Genomic DNA, 10,454 nt, shown 5'->3' on the forward strand with positions numbered 1-10,454 from the left:
AACAACAATTGGCTTCCCAGCACAACTTCTTCCACTAGACTACCTGAAACCCATTTATTAAATACTGTTCTATTGTTATGCCATGTTATGTACTGCTGAGTCAGAGTCGATCCATAGCTGACCCTCTGACAGGTTTTCAGAGGCAGTTAATCACATGGGAGGAGATTGCCCGTCCTTCAGAACAGCTGGTGGCCTCAACTCCAGTGCCTTCAGGATTGAGGCACAGTTTCTTGCCACTAAGCCACCAGGTATAGCTAAACTAAATAATTCAGCCTTTCTTTTTAGCTATTTACTAGGACATTTGAAAAACACTTAGAAATAACAATGTGAATGGGAAGTACAGACATGTCAAGCCTGAAACATCAAATGAGTTTGAAGAAAAGATCAATGAAATACAGCCGACTTCTAGGAAAATATTAAGAGCCTACTGGAATTTTTTTATCTTTTACAGCAGATGCCTGAAAGAAATGAATGTTGAAATTAAAAAGTCAACATCATTCAGCAATAAAAAGGCATACTGTTGGTGTGTGCCGTCAAGTCGACTGCGATTCATAGTGATGCTAGGAATGGTAGCCCTGAACCATGGCTCTATCCTGAGCCATGAACTAGCCATAAAAAGACACTAAGAATCTTAAATACATTATTGAGAAAAAGAAATCCAGCATTGAAATGTCACTATACAATGCATGATTCCAACTATATGACACCTAGGAAAAGGCAAAATTATAACCTGTTGCTGTCTAGTAGATTCTGACTCACAGTGATCCCACAGGACAGGGGCCCGTCAGGTCTCTGAAGGGTCTGTATAATCTTAACAGATATTCACTGTCCTCTATTTCTCCAGTGGAGCCACTGGTGGGTTCCAACCACTGACCTTTTAGTTCGCAGATGAGTGCTTAACCACTGAGCTGCCTGGGATCCTCAGTCACTGTCTGATTCCAACAATATGACATTTTGTAAAAAGCAAAACTACAGAGGCAATGAACTCAGTGGATGCTCCTGGTTCCAGTGAGGGGACAGGGATGAACAGGCGGAGTACAGCATATTGAGAGGCAGGGCTCCAAATGGGTTCATTCCAGCTCAGTGGGATAAAAAGCTAAGAACCACCTGCGGATCTTGTTAAAAAGTGGATTCTGCATAGTTAGGGGTGGAAGGGCAAATTCCCAGCAAGAGGCTGAAATGAAATGAAGCCCTGAATCTTTCATAGTCTCCTGCATCCAGGTATTTATCTTTCTTATCAGCCAATTTATAATTAAAAGTTAGAGAATTGAATGAAAATGGGTGCAAAATAATTACAAGACCTGTCTACAGCAAGTGCACAATAATTGGTAGCATGTTTTATACAATTACTTTGAGTGTCAAACCCATGAACTCACACAAAGTACTGTTTCTAATCAGTTCCTTATATGAGGGCCACTCCAGAACAGACATGGCTGTCGTTCCATGATTCTAAAGTAAAAAAGACTTTCACACTACTGTTGAGGTTTTGTAAATTTCTGACTCATAAGAACTCTCTGTGATGAAACAGAACTGCCCCATAGAGCTTTCTTAGCTGTCATCTTTACAGGAGTAGATTGCCAGGTTTTTCCTCACAGACTCACTGAGTGAGTTCAACAACTATCAAGCTCTTTGGCCCTCAGCCTAGCCTCTGCCCCACCTGGAAGTGTTAAAAGCTGTCAGTAAGTGCCCAGAGTCACCCCACTATGCCAGTCCTGCCTAAAGAACTCAGCTTTCACCTTCTATGGAATCGTCCTTGACTGATGCCACAGATGGTGACTCTCCCCACCTCATGAAGAGCATCAGACACACCCACTGCTAAGCACTTTCTACAGCTGGGTTTGAAGTCCTTTGTAACTCACGGTTTTCCAGATCTGGGTGCATGTGATTTAACCTTTCTGGGCTTTAACCTTCTCATCTGCCCATCTACAATCAGGGTTATGAGAACTAAATGAGAATATATATAAAAGCATTGCTGTTAGGTGTTGCTGAATGGCATACGACTCATAGCGATCCTGTGAACAACAAATCTGAACCCTGTCCTAGCCTGGTTCATCCTCATCATCCCCTAAACACTTAAGTCCGCTGCTACAGTCACTATTTCAATCCACCCAGCTGAGGGTCCTCCTCTCTTGCTGACTCTCCACTTATCTAAGTATGATGTCCCTTTCCAAGGAAGAGCTTCTCCTAACAACATGTCCAAAATATGTGAGACAAAGCTTTGCCATCCTTGCCTCCAAATAGCGTTCTGGCTGCACTTTCTCCAAGATATATCTTTTTGTTCTTTTGGCAGTCCATGATATTCAGTATTCTTCTCCAAAAGCACAACTTAAAGACATCACTCCTTCTTCTGTCATCCTTATTGGCAGGTGATTGAGAAACCATGTCTTTTTTGTTTGTTTTATGAGTGAGGTACTGACTGAGCTCTGTCTTCTTTGGTCTTTTTTTTAAATAGTATTTTTTAATTGAAATGTTAATGAAAGTTTACAGAGACTTTAGATTTCCATTCATACATTATTGTACATTTTCCTCCCTGCCCAGCTCTCCCCCCAGTTCATTTTCTCTTTGAAAAGAAAAAACTTTCATTGTTATACAATGCCCCCAGTCCATTTTACTATGCAGCTCTTGAATTAGGTATACCTTGGAATACTACGTTGCATTGAAAAACAAGGAACTCATGCAATATTATTCAAAATGGGTGACCCTGGAGGACATTATGCTGGGTGAAATATCTCAGTCACAAAAGGACAAATACTGCATAGTGCCACTGTTGTAAAACAGGACTGGCATAGGGGTTGGGGGGCGGGAGACGGAGAAAGATGGGAACAGATGAGAGAACTGTTTAAAAGGTATATATGATTAGGTATTGTTGGCATGACATGAGTCCAGAATGAAGGCTACATAGTGGAGTGGACTTGGGGGGAGGGATTATATAACAATGAAAGAATTTTTCTTTTACTTTTCAAAGAGTAGAATGAATTAGAGGAAAGGGGTGGGCAGGAAGAAAAGTATAATAATAAATGAAAGGAAATCCAAAATCTCTGTAAATTTTCATTAAAATTAGTAATTTTTTTAAATTAGGTACATCTTAGTCTTTAAAGTGACATCATTGCTCTTTAGTATGCAATGCTTTTTAAAGCAGTAGGCAGACTTTCCCAATGCATACAATATCCTAATCACCTGACTAATGGTACCAAGGTGTTGACTGTGAGTTCAAGCAAGATGAAATCATTGACAATTTCAATCTTCTCTTCCTAGTTGCCCAGTGGTGAAGATTTTTCTATTCTTGACATTAAGATGTAATCCACATTAAAGGCTGTAGACCTTTTTATTATTCATTCATTAAGATTGTAATCCTTGATCTTCTGCAGTAAGCATTTCAAGTCTTCCTTGCTTTCAGCAAGTAAGTTGTGTCATCTGCATAACACAGATTGTTGATGAGTCTTCCTCCAATCCAGAGGTCACATTCTTCTTCACAGAGTCCAACTTCTGGAGTAATTCACTCAGCATATAGACTGAACAGGTAAAGAGAAAGGATAGAGCCTTGATACATATCTCGCTTGATTTTAAACCATGCAGGGTTCCCCTTGCTCTGTTCACAGAACTGCCTCTTGATCTAAGTTTTGCATGAACACAAGTGTTCTGAGATTCTCATTCTGCTCAATTTAGCCATATGTTATGATCCACACAGTCAAATGTGTCTGCATAATCAGTAAAACATAGACATTCTTTTGGTATTCTCTGCCTGTCAACCAGGATCCATCCGATATCAGCAATGATATCCCTGGAGCCATGGCATCTTGTAAATCCAATCTGAACTTCTGGCAGTCCTCCGTCTACATACAGTAATAGCAGTATTTGCATAATCTTCAGCAATATTTTGCTTGCATGTGATATTAATGTTATTGTCCTTATTCTCTTGGATCACTTTTCTAGAGAATGGAAACAAATATGGAGCTCTTTCCATATTCAGTTTTTCTGGCAGCTGTGCTCCAGATTTCTTAGCACAGACAGGTGATCACGCCCAGATTTGCATTTGTTAACATGCAAATTAACATGTCAATTGGTATCCCACTCATTCCAAGGACCTTATTTTTTGCCAATGTCTTCATTGTAGATTGAACTTCTTCATCAACACTGGCTCTTTATCAGTTGATGATGAGCTGTTGAGTTGCCTGAGATTCACTGCGACCCTATGTACAACAGCCCTAAACCCTGCTCCATCCCTTGCCAGTCTTACTGTCTCCGACACACCTATCCCATTACCCCAGTGACTCAATCAATCCACCTCATTGAGGGTCTTCCTCTCGTGTACTGTCCCTCCACTCTCCCAAACATGATGGCCCTTTCCAAGGACTGATCCTGCCCTGCAACATGTCCAAAGTATGTCAGACGAAGTTTCAGAATCCTTGCCTCCAAGAATTATCAGCTGACAGATAAATAAAATTATCAGAAAGATATAAATCTTTATGGAAGCAGACTACCACATATTTTTCCCTATGAATGGCTGGTTGGTTCAAACTGACTTTCAAGTTAACAACTTTACTATATTATGAGGGCTCAAGGCTCCTTGAATAAACATTCAAGCTCATTACCATTAACTTGAGTCCAACTCATAGTCACTTGCCATAACTTTCCAAGGCTATAAATCCATAAGACTATCTTTTTCCTAAGGAGGAGTTGGTGGATTTGAACTAGTAACCTTTTGGTTACCAGTCCAACATATTATGTACTATACCATTAAGTCTCCTTTAGGGGTTCTTAAGTGACCTTTGTTAGAGCAGAAGACTTTCAAATTCAATTTATGGAAAATTGGTATACTCTTATTAAAAGCACAAGATTTGCAGTCTAGAGTCCTGGGTTCAAATTCTGATTATACTACTGCCTGGCTGTGAAACTCTGATCTTTACTTAACATTGCTAAAAAGGATTCCCCCCTAGTAAAATAAGAGAATACAATTTCTACTTCACAAGACAGAAAAACAGCTTAAATTATAAAGGTAAAAGCATATAAAGGAAAAATCCTTATTTCATAGCATGCACTAAATTTAATTCAGAGTAATTTACAGACTTAAATTCTGAAAAAATACAAATAAATCTTCATGATCTTAGATGGTTATTGTTATGTGCTGTCAAGTTGCCTGCAACCTTAGCAACCCTATGTATAGCAGCTCTAAAGCCTGCCCTATCCTAAGCCAGTCTCACTGATTTGACACACCTACTTCCATTATCCCAGTTACTCTATCAATCCATCTCATTCAGGGTCTTTCTCTTGCACTGTCTCTTCACCCCTTCACCCTTCTGAGCATGAGGTCCTCCTGGCCATGTGCCCAAAGTATGTGAGATGGAGCTTCAAAATCCTAGCCTCCAAGGAGAAACTTGAATCTTGGATTAGGCACTGATTTCTTGTGTATGGCACCAAGAACGTATGTGATAAAAGACTGCTAAACTGGATATGATCAATATTTAAAACTTTTATGTATCAGAGAATCCTACAAAGTGAAGACAGCCCACAAAACAGGACAAAATATATACAAATCCTATCGGATAAGGAGCTTGTGTCCAAAAATACAAAGCATGTCCTAATACAATTTTAAGAACATAAATAGCCCAATTATAAAATGAGCCAAGGATCTAAGTTGACATTTCCCAAAAGAAGATATACAAATTGCCCATAAGCTCATAAAAAGATGCTCTCTCAATGTCATTAGTCACTAACCAACTCAATTCACTGCCCTGGGAATCCATTCCAACCCTCTGCAACCTTCCATCAGGATACTGAAGCTATAAATCTCAACTGGAGAACACATCCATCTTACTCTCAGAGTGACTGGTGGGTCTGAACTGCTGACCTTTCCGTTAACAGCCACCAGCATGGTTGTCATTGTTGTTGTTTACCGTTGAGGCGGAACCAAGCCATAGCTGACCCTTCCGTGGCTTTTCAGAGACAGTTAATAACAAGGGAGGAGACTGCCCATCCTTCTCCCACATTGTTAGGAAAATGCAAATGAAAACCACAGCAAGACAGACCTCACACCCACTCAAACTCAACTCAACCCCATTGCCACAGCATCAGTTCTGACAGGTAGTAACCCTCTAGCAAGTTTCCAAGGCTGTAAATCATTATGAGAAGAAACTACCCTTTTCTCCCTCACAACTACTGGTGAATTCATACTGCTGAAATCTTCAGGTTACACACACAACTGGCTACAGACTACACTGTATTTTCATACCCTTTAGGATGGCAACACTCCTGGCACCAGCAGTCAGGAAATCAAAAGACTAATTGCATTAGGAAAATCTGTCAGGGACTCTCCAGAGTGCTGAGTAGCAAGGATGTCTAGAGACTAAGGTGTGCTTGATCCAGTCCGTGGTTTCACAATTACTTGCTATACATCAGAGAGCTGGACAATGACTAAGGATAATGGAAGAATTACTGATGCCTTGGAGTTGTGGTCCTGGAGAAGTGTATTGAACATGCCATGGACTACCAAAAGAACTAGCAAGGAGAGGGTGAAACCAAGCTGTTCCTTGGAGGCAAGGATTTTGAGACTTTATCTCACATAGTTTGGGCATGTAGCAAAGAGGGACCAGCTTCTGGAAAAAGATATCATACGTGGAAGGGTCCAGGGACAGTGCAGGTGAGAAAGACCCTAGACGAGATGGACTGACACAATAAATGAGGTAATGAGGGTAGATGTGCCAGAGACAGTGATTGGCTCAGTACTGAGCAGCGTGCAGAGCTATTGTGCACAGGGTGGCTATAAACTGATGGCACATTATAACATTAATAAGAAGGATGGCAACAGGGTGCTCAGATAGCCTGAGGGGGTTCTGGTGGCCTGCAATGTCAACCTAAAAGCACGTGGTTCGAATCCACCAGCTGTTCCACAAGAGAAAGATGGCCATTCAACTCCAGTGCAATTTACTATGCTCTGAAAACCTGCTACACAGTCAGCTATGGGCCAGTCCTGACAGTACTTAACAACATGATGGCAATGATAGAAATGATGGCTAATGATAAGAGCTGGTGAAGTTGTGGATAAATTGGCATCATAATATGAGAATGAAAAATGGTGTAATCTTTTTGGTAGTTTGGTAGTTCTTCAAAACATACATACAGAGTTACCATAGTCTACTACATTTATATAGGTGAGCAGTGAAAACCTGTATCCACACAACAAAGCTGGATGTGAATTCACGGCAATGTTATTCCTAAGAGCCCAAAGTGGCCAAACTCCAAACGATCATGAAGTGATGAACAGAAAACAATCGTAATATACCCATGAATAATGGGTATTCAGTCAGAGAAAGAATGAAGAATTAAGGGCAGGGTTCAGAGCTACTGTGCAAGGGGTCGCTATGAGTTGCAGGCAATTCAAAAGAACCTAACAATACCTTGTGACACGGGAGAACCTGAGAAACACTACGTTAAATGAAAGGTGGCACTAATGAGCGGTCACATATTGTTAAGATCCTACTTATATGGCAAGCAGACAGAAGGGTGAGTGGTGGTCATTAAGGGTTTGGGGGTGAGGTGTAAACGGGGGAGTGACTGCTCACTGGTATGGGTTTTAGGTGAGATTATAAAAATTATCTAAATGTACCGTGATTATGGTTGTACTGCTTTGACTATACTAAAAATATGAAAATCACTGCATTGTACAATTTCAATATGTAAACTTCGTGACAAATTAATCTGAATAGCTGGAGATTTTTGGTTTTGTTTTAAAGTATAGAGGACAAGTATCAATTGTCATTTGCCAATTTGCCTGTTAATGCCAGGTCATTTCCCCCATGTTTTAGAAAGATTCCTGAAGCCCTTTCAACCTCTGACTGTTCCCGATCCTGAGGAACCTGTGGGGTGCCTCTGGGCAGCCGCTGACCCCAGCATCCGGGGCAAATATTACAGGGATTCCCTTGGGTGCTTACCCAAAGCACAGGCCATGGCGGCGCCCACCAGGCCTCCACCTGAAACCACCACATCGTACACGATATCTGCTGGGGCGCCAGACCACCTCCGGCAGGGGAACAGCGTCCCTCGGCGGGCAGCTGCAGGACCAGCTCCCAACAAGCTAACAGCTACGCGGGCCGCCATGCTGCTACGCTGACCCGACGCTCCTTGGAGGACATTTCCCTAAGCCCGCCTCCGGAAGCCCTTCCGGAATGGAGCCCTCCAATCATATTCTAGTGAGCATGTTGTCTGTAGACCGGAAATAAGCCTCAAAAGGCCAGTCAGAAAATGATGCTTGACTCTTTGGGCGGGATTTTTTTAGAGGTTGATCTGGCTTCTTTCTGTATCACAGTTTGATGCGAAATTCCTTCTATTAAATTCAGACTCTTAGCGAATAGAACAAAATACTGCCTGGCCCTGCGCCAGCCTCACAATCATTTCTCTGAGGCCATTATGGAGCCACTCTGTCAACCCGTCTTTTTGAGGTGCTTCCACTTTTCTCTAAGAATGATGTCCTACAGGGAAAGTCCCCTCTTGAAATCATTTCAAAACTAAGTGAGAGGAAGTCTTGCCATTCTGAAGAGCATTTTAGCTGTACTTGTTCCAAGAATAAGTTGTTCAAGTTTTCTAACTGTCCACAATATAGTATTCAGTAATATACAATATTCTCCAACACCGTAATTCAGATATATCCATTCTTCTTCACTCTTCCTTATTCATTGTTCAACTTTCGCAAGCATATAAGTCTATTTAACACACCATGGTTTAGGACTGGCTCGTCCTAGCCCTCAACGTGACACCATTGTTTATCAATTCTTTACAGAGGTTTTTCGCAGCCGATTTGCTCAGCGCATCCACCAATCAAAGGCTGAAGCTCGAGAGGGGGCGGATCCCAACAGTGAGTTGCTGGTTGTCGCTGCTGCAGACATCGCTGCAGTCTGCACCGCCTCTGCCTCTGCCAGGCCAAAAAAGATGACTGTGGGGAGCCCCAGGGGGAGCCCCGACAGCTCGGAGTCCAGCGAGCAGGTGAGAAGGGAAAGGGAAAGGAGAGGAACGACTACGTTCCAGGATGGAATCCCCAAGAAAGGACTCTGTTTGACGTTGCCTGGGAGACGGGCAGGGGTGTGGCTGAAGGGTGGTGGGATTAGCATAGGTGATGGTTAAAGGCCTAGAAGAGGCGACAATTGGGGATTTTATGGCAAAGTATTCCTAGAACCATACCAAGGGTCCTCAGTTTTCGTTTATTCCTCTCAGCTACCCAATGACCAACAATATGATCGTTGTCCCCATTTTGTAGATGAGAAAACTGAGGAATGATTCTAAAATCCATCTGGACAGAAAGTAGATTGGTGGTAGGCAAGTGAGAGGGAAATTATTGTGATGGTGATGCAACTTTGTAAATAATGCTAAAACCCATTGTATTGTGAACTTTCAGTGGATAAATGGTATGATTTGTATGATATGTCAATAAAATTATTAAAAAGAAAAAAATACTCTAACCCCACATGCTAGTAGCTGAGCCAGGACTGCAGCACATGTGTACCTTTGACCTGGTAACTGTTTTTCCATTGTTGTATCCTTGAGGTCTAGTGAACCCATCACCTCAAGCACCCAGTGGTCTGGCCCCAACTGTCTTCCCTGTTACATTCAGCCTCCTACAGCCCTATCCTGGCCCCTTGCCTGCTTCTCTGACATCTCGAGTGCTCCAATCATACTGGCTCTCTTTCTCTCCTATAGTTAAATTTTTTTCCATCTCAGCACACTGGCTTGGAGCCTTTGCAGTGTTTGTTGCCCAAAAGCTCCTGGCCCTACATTTTAGCAAGGCTAGCTCCTTTTCATCAATCAGGTATTAATCCAAAATTCCCCTACATTGAGAACATAAAAATCAGTCTATGCTTGAGAAAGTAAAACTTAGATGTAGAGAAAGCAAGCCTCCAGATCAATAGAAGACAGTTACTTCTAGTTACATGTTTGCTGCAAAATTACTAATACTCCCTTCTTCTGAATGATTATGGGTGCTTACTAAATATTTATCCAGCTCTGCTTTGTTTTCCCTAGTCTTTTAAATAAAAATTACTCCATTACCAAGTAACTAAATTATCCCAACTTCATGATAGCAAGGCATCAACCAGCCAGTCAACTCAAAGTTGATCACTACTTCCTTGATGTTCTTCAGAACTGTTCAACAACAATCAATTCTACAAACTTTCCCATCCTCTTGCTGAAAGTCCTCTGCTATTCCCTTTAGTTTCCTATCATATGCTGCCACAAATTAATATGTCTAATATTGATTATGGGTATGATTATATATGATTCCTAGTGGTCTTTATCTGATGGGTTTTATCAACCAAAGAGATTTCTATAGCCACTTAACCATTCTGTATTACCTCACAATGTTCTCACTGAATGTTTTCAGTTTGTTTGCTCACTGTAAGAATTGCCCTTGGGGGAGAGAATAGTCTAAAAGTATTATATTTTAGGGCATCATTTTTATCGTAGGAGTA

The 10,454-nt window shown here is 41.5% G+C and overlaps 2 protein-coding genes across 2 annotated transcripts in view; one reads left to right on the forward strand and one right to left on the reverse strand.

Annotated features, from left to right (window-relative positions):
- The window catches only part of COQ6 (coenzyme Q6 monooxygenase), a 25,489-nt gene extending 17,378 nt beyond the window's left edge, over positions 1-8,111 (reverse strand). The window contains exon 1 of the mRNA XM_006884687.1: positions 7,929-8,111. Coding sequence (XP_006884749.1) covers positions 7,929-8,094 — 166 coding nt within the window. The 5' untranslated portion in view covers positions 8,095-8,111. The remainder of the gene's footprint in view (positions 1-7,928) is intronic.
- Positions 8,112-8,870: 759 nt separating this feature from the next.
- Positions 8,871-10,454, forward strand: part of FAM161B (family with sequence similarity 161, member B) — a 29,122-nt gene continuing 27,538 nt past the window's right edge. The window contains exon 1 of the mRNA XM_006884688.1: positions 8,871-8,976. Coding sequence (XP_006884750.1) covers positions 8,923-8,976 — 54 coding nt within the window. The 5' untranslated portion in view covers positions 8,871-8,922. The remainder of the gene's footprint in view (positions 8,977-10,454) is intronic.

This window comes from Elephantulus edwardii, unplaced genomic scaffold (assembly GCF_000299155.1).
Source record: "Elephantulus edwardii isolate Elephantulus edwardi_28Jun2011 unplaced genomic scaffold, EleEdw1.0 scaffold00037, whole genome shotgun sequence".
In the NCBI taxonomy this organism is placed as follows: domain Eukaryota; kingdom Metazoa; phylum Chordata; class Mammalia; order Macroscelidea; family Macroscelididae; genus Elephantulus; species Elephantulus edwardii.